Raw genomic sequence first — 23857 nt, 5'->3', positions numbered from 1 at the left:
GGCTTTGTTGTACACAATCGTGGAATACATAATTGGCCGATAAATAATTTACAGTCAAATAAATCCATTGCATGAGCTTTGTTTTTTTTTAACTGCCTCCTTGAATACAAATGTAATGGTTTCACAGCCTGCAGTCAATGTTGCCGCACTGGGTGGGTTCACGCTCAATTAGTAGGGTTTTTTTGTTGTTGTCCTGTGCTGTGTGTGACAAAAACGGCTTTGGCGGAATTTTTAGTTTAAAAAAAAACACTGACCAAAATTGGTCACTCTGCTACCCATAAGAGGCGATGCATTAACATTGGGCTCGTGTTTGGTGGAACTTTGCCATCTCTGGTAAGACCCCGAGCGCGACCCGAGCAACATATGGGATCCCCGGACCCGCCCACAGTGCCGGAAACCTTCTTGTGTGACACCGAGTCTGCGCACACTCTTCCATCAGAGGCAGTGCCACGGCCGATGCCACTGTCCGCGGTGCAGTGGTGTACATGACCTCACCCTCTCGGCTCCGCTCTCTGCCCGGTGGGCGGGGCGGACCGCGTCATTGTTTACTGCGGGAAGTTTGAGAGCGTGGCTCCCCGGAAGCGGTCGCACGTGGGTGTTGCTGGGGCTCGCGGGCCGGGTGGCGGTTTGTTGCTGGGGCTCGCGGGCCGGGTGGCGGTGTGTTGCTGGGGCTCGCGGGCCGGGTGGCGGTTTGTTGCTGGGGCTCGCGGGCCGGGTGGCGGTTTGTTGCTGGGGCTCGCGGGCCGGGTGACGGTTTGTTGCTGGGGCTCGCGGGCCGGGTGGCGGTGTGTTGCTGGGGCTCGCGGGCCGGGTGACGGTGTGTTGCTGGGGCTCGCGGGCCGGGTGACGGTGTGTTGCTGGGGCTCGCGGGCCGGGTGACGGTCTCAGTCCGGTGGGTGAGAGAGGATGAAGCCGCTGGTGGCCGAGCTGTTGCTGCGCTCCGCTCCCGGGCCGCCCTGGCTCTTGCTGCGGGAGCTGTGCTGGGACCCCGAGAGCGGGGAGCTGCCCGAGGCCGACCGGGTGGAGACTCTGCGGCTCTGCGTGGACGGGCTACGGGCGGAGGTGGAGCGTCGGGTCGAGCAGGCCCGGGGCGGCGAACCCTGGTGCCCTGCCTCGGGCAGGGAGAAGAGCACGGCCTCCGGGGCGGCGGCGGCGGAGGAGGAGGAGGAGGAGGAGGGCATAACGGGCGCGTTGCGCGAGGTGGCGAGCGGTCGGTGTTTGCCTTTGCTGCAGAGGCTGCGAGTGTCCGGCTCCGGGGGAAGCGGCGACGCCTTACGGGACTCGGAGCGCGGGGGGCCCGAGGAGCGGGGCCGGGGTCGGCTCGTCCACTCGCTGTGCGCTCTGCTGAGCGGCTGCTGCCGAGAGGCCGCCCCGAGCCTGACGGGGGACATCGCCCGCCTCGCCCTGGGGGATGTGCGAGCTCACAGCGAGGAGCGCAGCGCGGGGGCGGCCGGCGAGAGCGGGGCCGGGCCGCGGGCCCCCGTCTACTCGGACGTCCACGTCGCCGTGGAGGTGCTGGCCAGCGTGGCGCCCCTGCTGCCCCGCCTGCCGGAGGGGCTCGAGCTGAGAGACCGGGTGCTGTCGGCCGTCCTGACCGCCGTGAGAGCGGGAGACGAGGGCCTGGCCTCGAGGGCAGCGGCCAGAGTCATCCCGGCTCTGCTGGCCACGGGGGTCCCGCTGGAGAGGCTCTGGGACGAGGTGAAGAGCTGTGAGGGGCCGACGGGGGGCCCCGGCGCCGGGTGTCGGCGGCTGCTGCTGCTGAGCTCGCTCTCAGACCACTTGTTCCCCCCCCACCGGGACGGGCGGGAGGCCCCGGACCTGCGGCGCTGCCCCGAGTTCTGGCGAGTGCTGCAGCGGGGGCTCGTGCACCGCGACAACGTGTCGCGCAAGAGAGCAGTGTACCTCCTGAAAAGAGCCGTGGATGTTTCCCGCACGCTGAGGGGTAACGTTTGCCCCGAGAACGAGAGCGGATCTGGTACGTTTTCGTAGCAGTTTTTTTTTTTGGGGGCGGGTGGGGGCTTAGGTTTTCTTTGCTCAGCTGAGTGACTGTCCCGCGTGGCAACCCAGTGTCCAAATCACACATCATTGAACAGTTTATACAGGATACATATGTGTGTGTGTGTATATATATATATATATACATACAGTGCATATCACTTACACATTCATGTGTCTAGAATGGAATATGCGCTCTCCCTGGAGGGATGCACCCACCCCGCTTACCTAATTCTAAGGAGTATTAGGTGAGAGCTGAGGCTTGGGGTTTGCATTGGGGTACAATTGGAGTTTAACCAAATAATACTCCATAGTTTGCAATTGGAGTCTTGTAGCTCAGTGGTTAGAGCACTCGCTTTGCAAGTGAGAGACCTGAGTTCAATTCCAGGCAGAGGGCGAAACCTTGGGCAAGTTTCCTTACTCCACACAGAGCCTAATAATAATCCCTCCAAAACCAAAAACAATAATAAATTGGTCATTTTCAATCTACGACTGTCTGTGGGACATTGCTGTGCGCAATTGGCTGCCGCGTTCGCCCACAAAAATACAGTCAATTCACTTTACAGTGTGTTCTGTGAAGTGCTTTGGGACATCCTCCCGACATGAAAAGCGCTATATCAAATGCAAGTATTATTATTATTGAGTACACTATGTGGGAAGCTTCCCGCTGCTTATTCCACTACGACCAATAGAAGTTTGGTTTGCAAGATTAACAAGTGTGAATAATCCCTGCTCCCAGTGACTGGTCTGCTGATAAACCAGGTTGGTTGATGTGCCATCAGCAGGATCTGGAGAAGAAAACAGATCTAGTGCAAAATACACAATCGCTTGTACGACCTGTTTGTTTTTATTACAATTGAATAAACAAACATGTCCTCAAATATTACAAATACATTTTCATTCAGTCCAGTGAAAAATGTCCTGGTTAATTTCAATTCTTAAAAACTAATAATCAATTATTAGCCAAATGGAAAACAAACAGTGCAGTAACTTAATAACTTCCATTTATAAAACATACTAGTTCATTTCCACCAGATGTATTTGTACAAATATTCTGCATTATTACACTTAATATATAATGACAGTCTTCATATTTTTCATATGTGCACTCTGTCCATGAGACTCAAATGACCAACTAGCGAGTATACTTCTTGGAAATGGATGTGGGGGCTTCATGGAGCTGAGCCTGTTCCAAGTTGACATGCTAGGGAACAGAATGTCCAAATTAAGTTACCCCTCATGTAGTCTCGGTAGTCTGGTTGCTGAGCCAGCCAGGGGTTGGCAGTATTCCAGGGCACTGCTGATGATAGACTGGTGTATCTGCAGGATTTGAAGGTGCAGTTCAGTCACTGAGATCAGATATTCTTACCACTCAAATCCTGTTGACTGCAAACAAAAGTCCTAAAGCTTATGGTGGTCTTACTAAGATAAGCAGATGAAGCTTGTGGATAGTGCTCTCAAGCTATCCATTTTTAGTTGTTTGAACGCCAGCAGTACTCTAGCATGCTCTCTGGGATCCCGGGCCAACTTGCATCTATTACTCCAGAATAAAACGGTTTGTCCCTCCAGGAAGAGTGTGTGCATTACATTTTCTAGATACTATGTGATAAGGTATAAGTTAGCCGTATGTTTTTACTATACTCTCTGAGTGTTGTGCTGTTTCTAAATTGAACTTTGGAGGCTTTGTTTATTAAAATTGTTCTGCCTTTGCCTTTGTATTTGTAGCTCAGTGGAGTCCTGTAGCTCAGTGGTTAGAGCACTCGCTTTGCAAGTGAGAGACCTGGGTTCAATTCCAGGCAGAGGGCGAAACCTTGGGCAAGTTTCCTTACTCCACACAGAGCCTAATAATAATCCCCCCAAAAAAAAACCAAAAACAATAATTAAATTGGTCATTTTTCAATCTACGACTGTTTGTGGGACATTGTTGTGCGCAATTGGCTGCCGCGTTCGCCCACAAATATACAGTCAATTCACTTTACAGTGTGTTCTGTGAAGCGCTTTGGGACGTCCTCCCGACGTGAAAAGCGCTATATCAAATGCAAGGATTATTATTATTATTATTATTGTACTGGGCTCTGCATTGATTTTGTAAACCAAAAACAACGAATTGCAATAATAAAGCGGCTTTCGTTTCAGGAGAATGTCCCATGGTACTGGATAATAAAGTGATGCATCTGAGCTGTGGTTTGGGATTAGGGAGGGGTAGAGGGCAAGGGGGGTGGAAGTGGGATGATGATGGTTGTAAAGGAAGGTCTTGAGATGAGCCTTGAAGGAGGCAAGGGAGTGGGGGGTCTCTGGGATGAGTTCCAGAAGGTGGGGGCAGAAAGGCTGAAGACCCAATTGCTGATAGTGGAGCAGGCAGGGCTGGGGACGTGGAGAGGCCAGTGCCTACAAAGCAGAGGGAACAGACAGGTTGGTAATCTGTTAATAGTTGCAGAGGTAGAGAGGATCAAGTACGTGGAGGGCTTTAAAAGTGAGAACACGGATCTTGAACTCGATCTTCTGGGGGATGGGAACTAAGTGAAGCCAGGCAAGGCAGTGGATGATGGCTCACAAAGCTTAGTGCGGGAGAGGACACGAGCTGCAGAGTTCTGAATCATTTGTATATTGTGGAGGGAAGAGTTGGATGGCATCTCCAATGACGCAATGGACCCACAGCACTGCACTAGAGTGTCAGCGAGTCCACATTCCCCTCTAAATAAAATTTAAACAAAGTAGAATGTTCCCAGTTTTGAAACTGCTACACCAAACCAGATAGTGAAACATAGCATTGCACTTTCTAGAAGTTCTGATAACTATAGCAAAAATAGATTTTTTTTATCAGTAGAGGACTAAAGAGAGTTGCACATTCTTTTGAAGTTTGGTTTCAAAGGTGTTTCCACGAACTCACACACACGTTCATTTTCATGTGTGAATCCAGATAGAAATTGCTGCTTTTTGACCATAGAGGGCAACACAACCAAACTAGGCCATGTGGGAGTCACATGATTTAGTAATAATAATAATAATCCTTGCATTTGATATAGCGCTTCTCATGTCTTCTAGACGTCCCAAAGCGCTTCACAGAATATACTGTAAAGTGAATTGACTGTATATTTGTGGGCGAACGTGGCAGCCAATTGCGCACAGCAATGTCCCACAAACAGTCGTGAATTGAAAATGACCAATTTATTATTGTTTTTTTTTGGAGGGATTATTAGGCTCTGTGTGGAGTAAGGAAACTTGCCCAAGGTTTCGCCCTCTGCCTGGAATTGAACTCAGGTGTCTCGCTTGCAAAGCGAGTGCTCTAACCACTGAATTTGAATTTCTTCTGACAAATTGTTTACCAACAATAACAGAATTACAAATAAAAAAAGCCCTTTAATCCTAACCGTGCCAGCCTTGCTCAATTTGTAGCATTCTCGCCCTTGAGTAAAAGATTGTGGGTTCAAAACTGTTGGGATTTTGATTTCATGATTGGCTAACATTCTAATGCAGTGCCAGGGGAGCACTGCAATGTCAGAGGTGCCATCCTGCAAATGGGATGTGAAACCAAGGTCCCGTCTGCCTTTTTTTTCTGGCTACCTGTTCAGGTGGATGTTGGAAGATCCCATGGGGCTATTTGAAAAGAGAACCGAGTTTCTCCCGGACCGACAATCTCCCGGATAAAATTAGTCTTTCACTTAATGGCTATTTGTGGGGCATTGTTCGGCATCATTTGGCAGCTGAGTTTCCCTAAAAAATTGTTTAGACTTTGTGGCAAAATTTGTGAAGCTCTTTTGATGTATTTCAACAAAGTGATATATATATGGTGCTACATCAAACGGAGGAAATCAAAATACAAATGTTATTTACTTGTACCTAATTTTAACTTTCTTGTTTTAGATCCATGTCTCTTCTGGTGGTTGGCTGAAAAAAATAAATTGCTTGTACAGCTGTGGGAAAATTATATTTTAATAATGGAGACATTGGAAGAAAATCAGGTAAGTAACATAATTCCGAGCGTATGTATTCTTGGGAATTGGTAATGTGATTATCTTTTGCTCGCAACAGCGACTAAATCTTTAATAACATCTCCAGAATTCAGCCTCACTTTTCCATTTAGCATCTTACAAACCTCAATAAATAAATGTCTTTTTGAGACCAGCTTTTGTTAGCCTTTCCTCCTCCTTCCTATACTGAACCACCTTTCAGAAGTTTAATCACACCCAGGAAGGAGTATTTGTCCATGTTGGTTCTCCAGTGGAATGTAATCCTGGATTGCCCCAATGACAATTTTGTCTTTTTTTCATCATATGCAGGAAAATGTTACTCTGTTTGAATTGATACTCAACTTTTAGGGACCGATTGGGCTTGATGGAGACTTTTTTAAAAAAAAGCTGTAGACCAAGTCCACAGTCCTCCATCTCTACCTACACAGAGTAGATTTCTGATTGAGGTTTTGTTGAATAAGGGCTTGATCTACAAGAAGAATACAGGATTAATATTATTTTATTCTATGTTTTAGGTTCATGTTATAAGACCTGTTTTGCCAAGATTATGTAGTCTTCTAGATGCCACAGTTTCCAAAGGTGATTATGATTAATTTATTTCACTTCTCTTTTCCACTGCATTGTTGGAGTTGCCTTCTCTCAGATAAGATGTTAAACTACAGGCCCATCCCAACTCCCTGTTCTGGTGGATATTAATGATCCCATGGCACTATTTGAAAAGAGAAAGGAGTGTCTCCTGGTGTCCTGGCCAACAGTCCCTCAAATAAAATTGGTTTCTCACACCATGGCTGTTTGTGGCACATTGCTGTGCGTAAATTGGCTGCTGCATTCTCGTACAAAATACACAGTCGCTACATTTTACATTAAATCTTGTGAAGTACTTTGAGGCGACTTCCCACCGTGAAAGGCAATATGTCAAATGCAAGAGTTATTATTATTTTGAGATGGTTATGTGTAAAATTTCATATCCCATTTTTTTAAAAGCATAGTAACCCTGATGACAAACATGTTACCACTCAGTGGTTATTTGTTACTGAAATAAATGTTTACTTTTCTATTTTGTGTTTGATTTTAAAATAGTAGATTTGATTATACCAGAACCTTTTGTGTGGTCTTGCAGAGCAATAGAAGAAAGTGATCTTTGTAAAGCTTAAATGTAATAAGCTTATTTCAGTATGTCAGTATTTCAGCTAGTGAAGTGGTCAGTGAATCAATCGGTTATCCTATTCTTACCAGGTTTTTCCCTACTTTTCTCAATTATTTAAGGTAATCTCTTTTATGAGCTTGGCTCAGTTGGGAACACTCATCTGTGGCTTCAAGCCTCACAGTGGTCTAGTCTGACATTTATTTCAGTGCAGCACTGGGGGAGCAGTTCATTATTGGGATACAATCTTTCAAATGAGACATTAATCAAGATCCTACCTGCCTATTCAGGGAGATATTAAGATGTTTGACAGAAAAGTGGGAAAGCCATTAATGTACATTGGACTGACCTGTTTCTGTTATATTTAGGCATATCCCTTTTCCACACATCTTGGGTCCTTTGTGCTTACAAGCGAATGTTTGCCAGTGAAAACAAGACAATAATAAAAGAAGGTCTGTTCCATTTTCTGGATGTTAATGTCACAAAATACCCTTTCATCACTCGGATGTTGTCTGAGGTAAGCTTTTAAAGCTTGGTACAGCTGATAAGCAAAAATCCTTTCATGCATATTCAATAGTATTTAGCAATTCCCTAAGAACATGTTTTGTTCTCAGGGAATTGCTAAATATTATTGAATTGTGATTAAAAGCTATTTTGGTATGAGCTGATTCTGCACAAATCTAATGCAATTTTCTCACGCTGAAGTTGTCATCTCAGTTTGATGAAACGTTCTCTTAAAATCCATTTAGTATTTTTCGTATCTAATATTTTACAAGGACTTAATTATTCACATGGAATCAGCTGTCACATACCAAGATCTTATAAATCAACCTCTCTGTTCCTCTCTTGTAGAAATGTAGAATGTTACAGCATGTTAACAGGTCAATCGACCCATCAATTCTGCATTAGTAATTTTCTCCGAGTCACCTAATCTACTCCCATTTTTCTGTTTGCTACCCACATCCTTTAACCTGCTTCTTTTTCAACCATCTAATTTAATTTAAAAATAATTAATGGGCACAAGGGTTTGTTCCAGAAAGATGTGCCTTACACAGTTTGCATTCCTTCAGGTATTATGCTCATTTTGGACAAAGAACTGTTGGGGTGCATGCATTGAACTGCACATGAAGGGAACCAAACTGATGTAATGACACTTCTCTTTAAGGCAGTAACATGCTTCAGATTCTCCCTATTGAGAACGAGGACAATCCATTGAATTTGAAGCCAGCTCTTTGTCCTGCATTAAAAAGTTATTGAAGTTATAGTTCATATTAGTATGTAAATTTTATTTTCCTTTAAGTGCCCTGTTCTTTTCAGTTAAATGTTTCTTTATTGCTAACTGAATTCATACTAATTTACTAATCATTTCTTATTTTTAAGTTTATCTGTGGCCCACTGATGGATGCTCTTTCAGAAAGTACTCTCTATAGCAGGTAATAGTTTTGTTATTTAATTTGTCATCTTGTTATTTGTGTTTCCTGATATGACCCTATCTTTGTGCTTTGATGTACAATATGTAGTTCTGATGTACAATGTGTATTTCTGCTTCTCAGATCTCCAGAGCAAACCGTAGGCAGCTGTCCCCTTCTGGGTGTGAAGTTGCAAGTGCTTTTGATTACTTTTGTAGAAAGTGTGCCTGAACAATCCAAAGGTAGGTTCCTGTTGCTTATAAAATGTGTCCTTTAACGGAGCATCCTAGATGGGAATAGGATTAGGCTATTAGGCCTACTATTCTGCAACTTTATGAGATCTTGACAGCTCAGCTCAGTGTTATATTGGTTTGATTCAGGAAATTCATTAAGGAGCCAGGTCTGCAGGAGAAAATAAATCAGCTACTTTAATTAATTAATTAATTAAGCCTTCAGCTTCCAGCAGCAACTATTGATCTACTGCAGAAAGTAGCTTGTTTTTTTTAATATAGCTTAAGGGTTAATCATGTACCTTAAAATCTGAAATAATAATACTGTAATAATAATCCTTGCATTTGATATAGTGCCTTATCAGGTCGTTGAGACGTCTCAAAGTTCGTCACAGAAAAAATTGTAAAGTGGGTTGACTGTGTTTTGTGGGCAGCCAATTGTGCATAGCAGTGTCCAATTAATAACAGAACTTGTGGCTTTAATTAAGAACATTTTAACTAAGCTAACTAACCTTTTTTAACTGACATCTGTTATACAAAAACTCTAAAAGAAATGAATGAAACAAGCATTATCTCTTTGAAATAATTCTGTGCCTTTTGGTAAATATTGTAGTGAACTTGTGTGGCCTCTGTCACATATGACCCTACTTCACTTCATCGCTCCAGAAAATCCTAATAACAGCAGAAATGCAGCTGATAATAATGCTGACTATGTACAGGCAAATGATAACTTCCTCACAAATTTTAAAATTGCTCCACTGTGAGGGAGTTATCATTTGCCTGTTAAGATTTTAGGAAAATCAAGCGTAAGAAAAATATTTATCCCTCTGAATCTCAGCTGTCTCCATCCTACTTTACTCAATATAAGATCAAGTTTCATGTTGAATATCCCTCAGTTTCTGCTTTTTCTAACCTAGCCTGTTAACCTTTCTAGCATATAGATATTGCTCATTAATTACAAAGATTCTTCCAAATTATTTTTCATTATATTTGTAGAATGACTGAAAAATTCACATAATATTTTAGGACACAAAGCATAATTCTCAGGATTTCATCAATAATAATAATCTTAAAATCTTAAGATTACTCCACTGTGAGGGAGTTGTCATTTGCCTGTAAATAGTCAGCATTATTATCAGCTGCACTTCTGCTGTTATTAGGATTTTCTAGAGGGACCAAGTGAAGTGGGGTCATATGTGATAGCGTCCATACAAGTCCACTACAATATTTACAAAAGGTTTAAAAGTTTTTCAGCCAAGATTAATTTTTCTGCTCCTTTCCCCTTACTCCCCTCCCACCCAAAAAAAGCTTTTTATACTATGATTTGTGCCAAAAGATTATAAAATTATTGGTGACTCACTCCATAGCTGTTTGTGGGATATTGCAGTGTGCAGATTGCTGCTGCATACAAAATATGTATGTATGTGGTATGTATGTATGTATGTAAAGTGGTCACACCACTTTACAGTATTTCTTGTGAAGTACTTTGAGAAGTCTCAACATGATACGGAGCTATATCACGCGAGGAAATGCTGGACTTCCTCAAGTCCAAAATCAAGGGAATATGCTCAGCTGCCACTGCCCTCCCAGCTTCCACCCCCTCACCACCACACCCCCACACTCTGACCACTACCCATTCCCTCCTTCCACAACTTTGAACCTGTCAGCTGCTCCTCTATCATCACCACCATATCCTCCATGAAGCCCACCACCTGTTCTCTGGACCCCACCCCTTTCCTTAAATCCCAGCTCTATCTCCTTGCCCCACTACTCGCTGACATCATCAACTCTTCCCTGTCATCTGGCACTGTTCCTACCCCCCTCAAAACAGCCACTATCACCCTCACCTTGAAGAAACCTTCCCTTGACCCATCACAGCTATCCAGCTACTGGCCCACCTCTCCTTTCTGTCCAAGAGAGCCGTTGCCTCCCAGGTTCGCTCTTTCCTCTCCTCCCACTCCCTCCATGAGCCCCTCCAATTGGATTTCCGTGCTGCCCACAGACCTCTGGTCAAGGTCACAAATGACATCTTGGTCATGTGCGACCAAGGCTCCCTCTGCCTCCTCATCCTCCTCGACCTCTCCGACGCCTTTGATACTGTGGACCACTCAATCCACCTCCACCGCCTCTCCTCCCACCTCAACCTTCAAGGTTCTGTCCTTGATTGGTTCAGGTCCTACCTTTCACACGGCCTCCACGTCGTCTCTGCAAACGGCTTCTCCTCCACTGCACTGTCTCATGCTGTGTTCCTCAGGGCTCTGACCTCACCCTCTACATGCTCCCCCCTTGGTGACATCATCCGCAGACATGGGGTAAATTTCCACATATATGCGGATGACACCCAACTCTATCTCTCTGCCTCCATCTTCAACTACCGGATTACTGGCGTCCTGGCCTTTCCGACATCAAGTCCTGGACAAAGGATAACTTTCGCCAGCTGAACATCACCAAGACCGAGGCCCTCCTGATTGGCTCGCGCTAGCGCCTCCGCACCTCGGACACTGGCAGCATCAGCCTCATTCAACCTCATTAAGTCATTCAGGAACCTGGGTGTCTTGTTTGACCCTGATCTGTTCTTTCTCCCCCACGTCTGCATTATGACTGGTACTGCCTACCATCACCTACACAACATTGCCAGACTCTGCCACTGCCTCACCCCTCAGGCTGCCGAAACCCTCACCCACGCATTCATCACATAATTCGCTCGATTATGGAAATTCCCTCCTCATCGGCCTTCCCAACTCTTCCCTTCACAAGCTGCAGATCATCCAAAACTGCAGCTCATGTACTCTCCCGCCCCAGGCTCCGTGACCCCATCACTCCCACCCTCGCCTCACCCAAATTCAAGATCCTTGTCCTCACTTTCAAAGCCATCCATGGCCTTGCCCTCTCCTACCTCTCTGACCTGCTGACTCCCTACCAACCTGCCCGCTCCGTCCGTTCAACGGGCTCCGCCTTCTCCATGTCTCCCGCCCTACCAGCGGTGGCCGGGCTTTCAGCCACTCTGCCTCCACACATTGGAACTCCATCCCATAATCCCTTCCCCTCGCTTCCTCTCTTGCCTCCTTCAAGGCCGGTCTCAAGACCCTCCTCTTCGATTGTGCCTTCGATCGCCCTCCCATCTCTCTGCCTTCCCTCACCCCAACCCCACCCCTCCCCCATGCTTGGGCCCTGACCCCTGACTGTCCAGCGCCTTGGGACGTCCTTCCGGTGTGAAAAGCGCTCTATAAATGTCATTTTGTTGTTGTAAATCATATGCAAGGATTTGAATATATATGTATAATATTACAAAAATATTGCACTTGAACTACCTAATATTTCTTTTTATAATAGATTCTGATGTTTAAGATAATCTAAATGCCATGGAAGGAAGGTGCAGTGAGTTGAAGATAATATAATATTGTGAACAGGGTAGTCTGGAAAGACACTAAACTATTGGCTTGTTTCTTTTTGATTAGGTGACTTTCTATTGCAGTTGATTAAGAGCATGGGTAGCAAGTACTGGTGTGCTATTCCCATCCTTTTCATCTCTCGAGCTCTAGCGCAAATCCCATCATGCAAAGCTTGGGGAGTAGAAGGCCTGCATGCTCTCCGGTAAAGATAACCACAGGAAATTGTGGCTACTTATTTTATTCTGCTTGGGATATTTCCAATCCTATTTTGATTAAATTAGCTTTACGTGATTATAACACAGAGGATGTAATAGAACTTTGATTTTACCGTGAATTTTCAGTTTGCCAGAAAATTCATTCTCTAATATTTAGATTATATGAAGAATAACAAATGATAAGCTTGTAAAATCCTGTAAGATTATACATCTTTGATTATTTTAGCCAGTTTTCTAAACCTTGAGTGTATTCTACTATTAAATGCACACCAAGCCATTTTTATTTATAATGTAAAAATTCCCGGAGTCTTGTGTGTTTTATTGTGTCACATAATTGTTTTTTTTTATATTTAGCAATAAAATTGGAGTTGGATGACTGCTATAATAGTGGCTCATTTTATAGAGATAAAGCTGCTGTATGTATCGTACAAAGAAGACACTGGGTAATCATGTGATTGCAAGTAAAGGTTGAATAGCAACTGTCGATCTTAACACATTTTTTTGATGTACAGAGATTATATAGGATAAAAGCTTGAGCAATGTATAATTGACACCTCCATTCAGTGATTAGGTTACTTCCTTGAAATTACTCTTGTTGTCTGTAAATGACAGTGTTTCAACTAAACAAGGATTTTATTCTGGAATGACATTGTTTCAATTTATTCTCTCCACCTTTGTGCTGAGAATGCCTACTGGTAGATTTTTTTGATTGATGATATAATTAATTTAAGAGTATCGGCATTGTGGAAAAGTAATCTATTAAACTTTTTGTCCTGTGTAAATATATTCCGTACAGAAAGCGAGCCGATTATTGAATGCATTATACAAAATATTTTTGAGACTAATCTAAATTAACCTAAGAATTGTCATAGTACTGTTAGAATGAGATTGGCAATGGCAAGATTGACAACGTTGAGATGTAAGTAGCATGTTACACGAAGGGAGAGTTTCACTGCAAAAAAAAAAGCTCTTTTATGTGATACTTGTGTAGTTTGGCTTAATGTAACCTAATGATAGGATCTATTCTAATTCAGTTTAACACATTTATGAAACCGTTAGCGGACCATTTTTCCACTTGCATGAAGAACAGTACTTGTCTAAAAACCTGTAATTGTAATGGATGTATTAACAATTGCTTGTTTTTATTTTATTTACATCTGATATGTTACAGAGAAGTACTACGTTGCACGATGATCACACATCAAGTGCTGTTACGTGGTGCAGCTCAGTGTTACCTTCTGCAAACAACTATGAACCTGACAGATGTGGTATGGGAATTGTTAATCTTACGTTATACTTATACTTGCCAATATATCTCCTCTGTTCCAATCTGACTTTATTTGAAAAGATAAGACGCCTTTTCTTTACAATCAGTTCCTTACCAAAACTGTTAAAGTTGCCCTTTAGAAGGCAGAAGGCATGAAGGGAATTTCTTCTAGTATCCTAGCCCATCAATGCTCCATGTAAAATTGTTTTTTTTGTTTCTTGGCTGTTTTGGGGCAAATTGGCTGCTGTGTTCTCCTACAAATACACAGTCACTTCACGATAAAATCCTGTGAAGTGCTTTGAGACATCTCAACAAAGTTATAGGCGCTATATGAAATGCAGGATTATTGTATTATGATTGAAGTGAAGCAAGTCAAGTAATGCAGCTACTTTTCTTCTGCAAAGTACTTCAAAGTAAAAACTGCTTATTGGGAACAGCAGCAATCCGGTTGTGGGGAAACAAAGGTAATTCTGCTGCTACTGTAATTCAAGTGCTCTGGGACTCTACCTTGTGTGAGGGCTGCTATGTAAATATTGTTCTGGAGAATCTGAGGCCACTCAAAAGGCTTTCTTTTGAGGCAGTTAGGATTATGTATTGCTTCCAATGCCAAGCTAAACAGGATTGAAATTTATTTTCTGGCAACAAATATTGTATATTCAACGTTTGTTTTGAACAACCAAACCAAAGTGTATTGAAGTAAACCATATTATGTGTTGGTTAATAAAAAAAAATTCTTCTACAATAGGAAAAGGTGTCGCTGTCTGAGATTTCCAACTTCCTGACGTTTGTTCGTGCAGAGGAGTCTTTGTCCAGGGGTACAAAACTGTGGAATGAGGTGGGAGAAATAAAAAGTCAAATGTGTATTTAAAAGTAGAAACCAATAAAATGTATTAATAAGATGCTGCTTTTCACATTCAGGGTGACACTGTGCTCCTTAGACCTCTGGCTTACTTAAAGCAAGGGTGAAGTTGGCTGCATGTTCTAAGCAAATTGGAGCTTTAAGGATGGCTTTCGCAGGTGTTTCTAGTGCAAGAAATGTTGACTGCACAGGGAGCAAGCTAGTCTGCGAAAGAAGTGACGTCCGCAATAATCTTGACAATCTGGAAGTAGCCTTTTTCCTGCAAATTACAATGCGGGTCTAATTTTATTCACCCAAGACAATTATAACAGCATTGCCCTGTAGTTTATAACATTGATTAGTTATTTTTGTTTGTGCAATATTAATTGTACATATTTTGAAAATGCAATTTTCAGATTACAAAGAAAGCAAAGCCATCAAGTATATATGGTGTCAAATGCCAATTATTTAAGTGCAAACTCTAAACGTGTGAGAAAAGAGTTTCTGTAAATGGCCAGGCTAAGATCAGGAACTGGCCATATTGTGGAATTTGTCCCCCAGGACTCCCGTGTGTTCTCTCTACTTCTTCTACCTGTACTTTATGAAGCAGTACCACTAGTTACCTGCTGGTGACACTACTAGTCTGTTATTTTACTGAACTGCACCAACAGCAGAAATGAATAGTACCGCAGACATGGGGTCAACGTCCACATGTACACGGATGACACCCAACTCTATCTCTCTGCCTCCACCCTCGATTCCAGGATAACTGACGTCCTGACAGGCTGTCTGTCTGACATCAAGTGCTGGATAAGAGCCAACTTTCTACAGCTGAATGTCAGCAAGACTGAAGCCCTCCTGATTGGCTCGACCCAGAGCCTCAGCACCTCAGGCACTGGCAGCATCAGCATCCACGATTGCACGCTCCACCTCACCAAGTCAGTCAGGAAACTGGGCGTCTTGTTTGATCCTCAGCTCTATGGAAACTCCCTCTTTGTTGGCCTCCCCAACTCTTCCCTCCACAAGCTGCAGATCATCCAGAACTCTGCAGCTTGTGACCTCTCCCGCATCAGACTCTGTGAACCCATCACCCCCACCCTCGCCCGACTCCACTGGCTCCTCATCCCTCAGATGATAGAATTCAAAATCCTCGTCCTCACTTTCAAGGCCCTCCATGGCCTTGCCCCCTCCTACATCTCTGACCTGCTGACCCTCTATCAACCTGTCCACTCCCTCCACTTAGCAGGTTCAGGCCTGCTCCAGGTCTGTCGCCCGACCCACCCTATCATTGGTGGCTGGGCTTTCAGCCTCTTTACCCCCCACTCCTTTTTGACTGTGGCTTCAGCCGCCCTCCTATCCCCTCTGCCCTCCCTCATCCTAACCCTGCTCCCCACCTCAGGTCCTGATCCCTGACTGTTCTGTGTCTTGGGATGTCCTCCTGACATGAAAGGCACTTTACAAATGTAATTTTGTTGTAATGAAGACCAGAATCGAGCAGTAGAGTAGATTAGTGGCAAAACGAGTAAGCACTTAAATGGAGTGAGGGAATGATGACCTGTCACTGAGCACCTTGGATGCAGATCCAGCTTCTATCTACTTGCCAAAGTCTCTTGCATAACGACCTGCATTTGGTGCCGAGTAAGTCTTTGTACGCGGCATTGGACTTGTACCTCTAGAATGGCAAGGTGACTGGCACATCACAAGCAGTTGTATAAATGTCTTCCCACCATGTTGAAGGCAGATGTCCATTGAATATCTAAGGAGGACTCTGTAGTTTGAGATGAGAACTACTGGAAGGTGTTAACTGGAGTTTGGGGTCATCCAGAGTCACAGGGTAAACTTCCACATGTATGCTGATGACACACAAATGTACTTTGCCTCTTCCAGTACCAACTCCAGGTCCGCTAATGTTCTATCAGCTTGTCTGACAGACATCAGCGCCTGTATGAGTGCAAACTTCCTGCAGCTGAATGTGGACACGATGGAAGCCATACTCCTTGGCTCCCGTCAATGTCTTCTTCTGTAGATCTGACCTCCTCAACCTCCCTGGGCTCTCCCTCACACTCACCGAACCAATGTGCAATCTAGGCGTCCTCTTCGTCCCTCAGCTGTCCTTCCTCCCCCCACATCCTGTTCCTGACCAGGACTACCTTCATCACATTGCCCACCACTGACCATACCTACTCCCAAATCCAGCCGAAACCCTCATGCATACATTTGTCACCTCCCGCCTGGATTACTCAAATGCACTCCTCTCCCTAGCCCCACTATTGAATCGATCCAGCCCTTTCAGAACTCTGCTGCCCGCATACTTACCCAGACCAAACTCCATATCCATATCACCAGTTGTGGCCAGGCTCCACTGGCCCCCAATCATCGAACAGATCGACTTCAAGATCCTCACACTCGTGTTAAAATCCCTTCACTCTCTGGCACCTCCGTACCTCTCTGACCTCCTCACTCCCCAATCCACCACCTGACGCCTCCGCTCGACTGGCACCGATCTCCCGCTCGTCCCTCGCACCGTTCGCCCCACCATAAGAGGTTGTGTTTTCAGCCACTACACCCGAAACTTGAACGCTCTCATCTCAATCCCTCCGCCTTGCCCACTCTCCCCTTTTTCAAGACCCGCCCGAAAACCTTGCTCCACCAAATTTTAAATGCTCTGAGACGCTACCCTGCATGGAGGGCACTATATAAGTATGAGTTGTTGTATGAACACATATTCCTGCACTTAGATCTTGGTATTCCTGATTGGTATGCACAGAGAGGTAAATAGCTGTTGCACTCTGGTGGAATCATTACTCAGTGGAGAGAGATTTGTTCCAAACTCGGCAGTAGGATGTGACACTGCCATCGTGCATTTTATGCTGAGCTGTGCTGCTCATCAGGAAACTTACTGGGAGTTCCTGGTCCCCGCTATTCACCGAGTGAGGGTGCAAACCTGGGCTTGTCAAATGATCAAGTAGTGAATACCTTCCTTAGGGCGCGGGGAGCTCCTTGGAGCTGAGCTGATTCCAATTTGATTTGCTTGGCAAGGGAATAGCAACGGAATGTTAACCCCTTGTGGGGTTCTTTGTCATCCAGTTTGTGAGCTCGGACAGTCTGCAGTATTTCAGGGCACTGTTGTTAGCAAATCAGCCAGCCTGGCTCATCAGCAGGACTTGGAGGGGCAGACTGGTCACTGGAAGCAGCAATCCTTTCTATTCAGTTTCCCCTTAACCCTCAACACCCTAATGGGTAAGGTGGTCCTAGCTAGTCAACCAACGGGAAGCTTGCCAAACAGTGCTCTCAATGGCAAGCAATGTGATTTTGGCTGGTTAAACTACAGTTGTCTGTCCTGCAGACACTGGGGTCCCCAAGCCTCTGCTTTCGATAACCTGCGCCAAATACTCTCTGGAATTAGGTAAAGAGGGTGCGTCGTTCCAGGTGCAGGGAAATTTCCATGTGTGGGTGGCATACATATGTGGAACTCAGTTTGGTTTGGATATGCTTCAGCATTCTGGTGGATTTCCACATTTTCTAGACACCTGGCTAACCCTAAGAAATACAGGGGGTTGTGGATGTGGAAATCATTAATTGGTAATCACGAAAGGCCAACTGATAGAATTCTCCTCGCTCTTTCTAAAGTTAAAACTGAGGCAGATTGATGTGTCTCATGTGAGGGAATACTTTTGTAAATACCAATTTGGGAATCTGAAAATGTTTTTTTGTACATGTACTATTTTATTGATGAAGGGATCAAAGTCTTAGTCATGGTATTGTTTATTAATGGCAAGAGATTATTAATCAGATTATTAATTTCTGATTCAGGTAAAGAAAATAATGTTTGGTGGGGCACTGAATCTGCAGTTGGTGGGATTGTGAATATTGTACTTGTTTATATGATTAGTGTGATCTGTGTATGCATTTGATTTTTTCAGCTCTGTGAATGGCTACACAGGAATGACAGAAATTTTAGACGTGATAAAGATTCAGCTCCTGTAAGTCTAGACAAACGTGCATTAAGTGCGTACGTTCAGAATCTGGTGGAGAGGTACATGAAGGTTTCACTGACTGAAGGTAAATCGTTGTTTTCCATTGTGTTTAAGAACTTAATTTTCTTGGCTTTAATACTTTCTTAATCTTACATTGCAAAATTCAGACCATACTGACCACCTAATGGGGATACTACAATTAAGCAACTTAAGTGCAAAATATTTGCAAATTTTTCTTTGTTTTTCTTTTGGTCAACCAACATTCGACACCTGCTGAAATGCATCATCATGCTTAGAAGTATCCAAACTCTTACTTCAGATATTACAATGAATACTATTACTTTTTTTTGTTAATTAGGAGAAAGCAATTACATGCCAGATTGGTTTGAGGCCCAGCTTGTAGCGCAGATGACTGTTCTTGTTGCTGATGTGGAAGAAAAATACAACACTGAAGGGTATTGATGTTAATTCCTATGACCTTGTTAGAACAAGCCTTAGTTTACTTAATGTGGTACACCAGGCTTCTGGCACTAAAAAAAANGGACACCTACCAAGTTGCGCTGACATCACTTCCGGCAGATTGCACACATGGCAGTATGTGCAGGAAGTGGCATCATGTCAACAAAGATGTGATGACCCAGAAGTAGGATTGAAGGCCTTTTTCTTCAACTGACCCATTTTTTATCTAAATTTTTGGATCACACTGTGTTATACCAGAGTGGTGCGGTAGTTTACTATGGTATTTATGGGATTAAATGTCATGTTATTTGGGGGATAAAATGAGGGGCATGGTGTGGGTTTGATTATCAACTGAACAATTATACAAACAAAAGGAGTAAAACGAGGAGGTGTGGCGCTCTATGGTTTTGTAAATTTAAAATGTACATTTAAAGTGAAGTTTGATATGCCGAACGATTAACAAAAGTAAATGAGAGGTTGAATTCACTAAATTGAGCATTAAAACATTTTGTTTTTTTTGCCTTGAAATCTTTGTGTGTGGGTCTACTCTTTTACATCTAGCTTATTATGCTTAAAAAAAAGGTTGTCTGATTGTTGCTAATGTTATTTGTTATCCATTCGCAAAATGATGGGAAGAGCCAATAACACCACTGCCACAATGGAAGTGATGTCAGCAGACTTCCTGCACACAACGTGCCGTTAGACATCAGCCAACCGTGACCTGATGACCTGGAAGTAGGACCTAGCCAACTGCATTATAACATGTTTGCTCTGTGTAAAACAGATTGGATGGATCAAATGGACACCGTACCGTAACAACTGTTGTTGTAAATGTTTTATAGAATTCTGTAGATGCTTTTATTGACTTATGTTTCTATATTTTTTCAATAGTGATTCTAGCAGTGGAGATGAGAACCTCTTGGGCCAATTTTTGTATCCCCTTCTGGATTCCTTACGGAAGCTGAATACACACGCCTACTTACCTGTAGTAAAAGCAGACAAGAGCTTACAGTTGCTATTAAAGTTGTTGGAGACGTGTTCCTCAAAATGTCTAATGGATAAAACCGAAGGTCAGTTAAGTATTAATATTGCTACAGTCCACAGGCTTCAAATGAGTTGGGGTAGTTCATAACCATAACCCAAAGACCAAGGTTAATTGACACTTTTGAAATCATTCTCTCATGGTTTTATGTTTATTTGTCCTTTGTCAAGCATCCAATTGTATATTGTTCTTAATCGTGTGGTTTTATTAATTTTTTTGAATGCTCTGGTAAGTGCTGCTTTATATAGTAATGATAATGAAGCATCCAGAGGATAAATTACTGTAAGGGTTACCAGTGTAGAATTTTAAAAGAAATCATCAGCTATAGTTTTACTGAACATTTCAGAACCTAAGACATTTTAGGAACGGAAAAAAACATTGGACAAGCAAACCTTTTGTTGTGTCTGTCCCACAAGGCACCCTGTTCACTATATTTTTCAATTGTTTTTCTGTCCAGAAGAATATCTGAACCCATTTATATAATTTGCTTCATTGGGCTTCCCAGTTAATATTTTCAACATGTTCTGCTGACTGTATTTCTCCTCTCCTGCTCATGAATCAAATTTGTAATATCTAGAATTATCTTTGTTGCTTGCTGATGTACCTTCACAACAGGAATAATATTTTGTCCAAGTTTAACTCACCAGAACTTCATATGGTCTAAGTAATACTCTGTTAATGAAACTCAGTAACTATCTAACATGCTTTGGTTAACAGTTTTAAATTTCTTAGTTTCCTTCCTACAAACCCCTCGTTCTCACCTTCAAAGCACTCCACGGCCTGGCTCCCCTTACCTTTCTGACCTAACCCCATATCAGCCTAAAGATCTTCCTCTTAGACTGTGCCTTCAGCCACCCTCCCACCCCTGCCCTCCACCCATCCTGAACCCAACTCCGAGCTCAGGTCCAAAAACCCCCGACTGTCCAGCGCCCTGGGACGTCTTTCCGATGTGAAGGGCGCTGTACAAGTGTAATTTGTTGTTGGTGGTGTCCACTATATTTATCAAGCACTTTGAGGCTTTATGTTAAACTAAACTGCACTTTATTTGAATGATGCTATATAAGTGCAAGATTTTGTTCTTTGCTTTTTTTTAAACTTTAGTGGACTGATCATAATTTAGATTTCATTGATGATCAGTTTGCGGTGGAACCATTGATGTTCTCTCTTTTTGGTTCCTTGTTCCAACCAAACTTATTTTTGGTTTATTTACATTGAGTCATATCTGTTATCGTTTGGGTCAGGCACCTAATACAATTTTTATACTACTAGTTTGTCTCTGGAATCAACTAATATACTCTGGACTGGGAAGACCTAACTCTTGAGTCACATCCTGCGTTATCTCCATGTACAGGAGATCCAGCTCATTATTGAAAAATGGGAGATTGAGTGAATCAGGTTATGTTTCACAACAAGGACATCATACAAGTATTGTGATTATAAGACATTTGAATATTTTTTGCTGGACAATTAACAGAAGCAGAATTACAGTAACTGGCAGAGCAAAACGGCCTGATTTTCAAGTGCAACTCCTGGCCTTAACGGCTGTTATTTCAGTAACAGAAATTCTCAAAAAAAGTCATGATGATGTTATACTTAAGAGGTGGATGTACCTCAATACACCAATATAATTACATGCATGCAACCTCTTTCTAGTCTGGAAAGAGATTTCTGTTTCATGTTGTTAAGACAATTATTTATTGAGAATGATATTTTATGTTCTATTCCTCAATGTTAATTTTTGAATTGGAACGTTGGTAAAAACTATGTAATGGAACATTGTTAAAAAGATTTCTGGAATCCCACTATAAAATCCAATTTCCGCTGTCCACTGTGTTCGTAATATCCTCAGACACTTTCTGGAGAATAATTAAACATGACCCCTTCCTCCCTTTCTTTTCATGAATTGATGTTGATTGTCCCACAGCAAATTGGTATTTCTGAGATGTGTTCCTCTGTGCAATTTGGGAAATAACTTGCGTTTGTTTAAAAAAAACTGCAACTGATGTATTAAACACTGGAACCAGAAGATAAGTCTTTTTTAAAAAAGATTTTTTTTTCCCAATCAACTGAGTCACTCCTCAATTTAGCAAGCTCCTAAAAATGTAAGTTTCACTAATTGCTTAGACTCCTTTTAGACTCATTAAAGTTTTTTAAAATGTTATCTATTTTGAGTAATTAACCTTAGTTTGCAGTGGTGCCTTGATTTTATGTGCAAACGATTTTTGTATTGTAAAGAGTCTGTAACAATTTTTGTGTTTTTNCATGTGCAAGGGACAGGTATTTTAATAACCAACAACAGTAGTTCTTAGGTGACTGTCAATAGTAATAATAATCCTTGCATTTGATATAGCGCCTTATCACATCTTTGAGACATCTCAAAGTGCTTCACAGGATACACTGTAAAGTGAATCGACTGTATTTTGCGGGCGAAACGCGGCAGTCAATTCCGTACAGCACTGTCCCGCAAATAGTTGTCCATTGAGTGGGTGAACAAATTATTATTATTATCTTTTTTGAAAGGATTATTACCATGAAAAGGATCGCCTTTCCGAGGGTAATAATTTATTAGTAGTAATAAATACATCTGTTCCTATTGTACCATAACCTGAGAATGACTAAATTGCCACACAGACACTAAAAAACCCATTGATTTGGGAACTTCATTGTTCGCCAGTTTCAATGATCAACAGAAGAGGGGCTTTTGTTATAGAGGATATTGATGGTTCCGGACTATAATTGTACGCGTACCATCTACCTCCTTTTGTGCTGTTCTTGGAAATCTGATATCTCACTTGAGCAGCTTTCTCTGCTTCCTAGAGATAGATAGCGATAGATATAAAGTTACTAATAAATCTGTGTTGTTAAATTCTAGTTTCCACTATATTTATCGGTGGACCAATACTTTCAGCCTTTGTCGCTGTATATTAGCTATGCAGATGCAGACATGTATAAAGGATAAGATTGCTGATACTATATTCTCATAAAACACTTGTTTTTTTAACGTATGTATATCGTGCGTTTGTCTTACAGTGGCTTGTTATATAATGCAATTGCAGCCCTCTTTAAATCATAGCTGGCCTGCTTATGTGCAAAAAAAAAGGCCGACTTCTGGGTTATTTGGTTGCTGCTGGAAGCTGGGAGAACAAACAACCAAAAGTGCAGTTGAAGAGATGGGTCTAGGTGAGATTGAAGGTGGGGAGGGAGGGGACAAGGTGGAGGGAATCTGGGCTGGAGGAGAGTGAGCGCAGAATGTTTGAAAGTTGGTGGGCGTGGAGTGGGCGGGTACATGAAGTAGCTGGGTTTTGCAGAGCAGAGGAAAAATGAGAAGTTCCAGAATAGAGCCCTGTGGAATGATGCACAAGATTATATGGGGTAGGAGAAGAAGCCATTAAAAGAGATATAGTGAAGCTGCTGGGACATGTAAGAGAACAAGGAAAGTGCAGAGCCATGAAGATGTGTCAGGGAGGAAAGGTGGTGAAGGGGGATTGAGTGGTCAACAGTAACAACAGCAGAGAAGTCAAATAATAAAAAGTCGTTTTACATTTGTATAGTGCCTTTCAAGTCAGGAGGATATCTTAAGGCGCTTCACAGGACATTCTGTGAAGTGTACTGATTCTCATGTTATTTTAGTATTCAGTATAAATAATTTACAAATAAGTTGAATTTTTTCATGTTAATTCTCCATAAATGTGTGAGCATAAGACAATGTGGAATAATTGGGATGACAGAACACCATATTGCTTTATTTAACATTGTTATATATATATATATATTACATTGTTACTGTTGATGCAAGACACAATTTTGTCAGTGAATTACTCACTTTTACATTGAGATTTCAGGAGAGGTCAACGTGTTAATGAACTAGGGGAGAATAAAAAGTTATGCTTTTTATTTTAAGGAGACTAATTGTTAGTT

The 23857-nt window shown here is 42.7% G+C and overlaps 1 protein-coding gene across 1 annotated transcript in view; it reads left to right on the top strand.

Moving 5' to 3' along the window:
- Positions 1–906: 906 nt before the first annotated feature.
- tarbp1 (TAR (HIV-1) RNA binding protein 1) overlaps positions 907–23857 on the top strand; it is a 118409-nt gene continuing 95458 nt past the window's right edge. The window contains exons 1-12 of the mRNA XM_007898385.2: positions 907–1975; positions 5860–5957; positions 6482–6545; positions 7479–7627; positions 8491–8543; positions 8664–8761; positions 12208–12343; positions 13528–13624; positions 14369–14458; positions 18385–18523; positions 18797–18893; positions 19789–19967. Coding sequence (XP_007896576.2) covers positions 907–1975; positions 5860–5957; positions 6482–6545; positions 7479–7627; positions 8491–8543; positions 8664–8761; positions 12208–12343; positions 13528–13624; positions 14369–14458; positions 18385–18523; positions 18797–18893; positions 19789–19967 — 2269 coding nt within the window. The remainder of the gene's footprint in view (positions 1976–5859; positions 5958–6481; positions 6546–7478; positions 7628–8490; positions 8544–8663; positions 8762–12207; positions 12344–13527; positions 13625–14368; positions 14459–18384; positions 18524–18796; positions 18894–19788; positions 19968–23857) is intronic.

The sequence above is a fragment of the Callorhinchus milii genome, unplaced genomic scaffold, assembly GCF_018977255.1.
Source record: "Callorhinchus milii isolate IMCB2004 unplaced genomic scaffold, IMCB_Cmil_1.0 Scaffold3, whole genome shotgun sequence".
NCBI classification, from domain to species: domain Eukaryota; kingdom Metazoa; phylum Chordata; class Chondrichthyes; order Chimaeriformes; family Callorhinchidae; genus Callorhinchus; species Callorhinchus milii.
The sequence above is the reverse complement of the archived record's forward strand: the minus strand, read 5'-3'. Positions and strand labels throughout refer to the sequence as shown.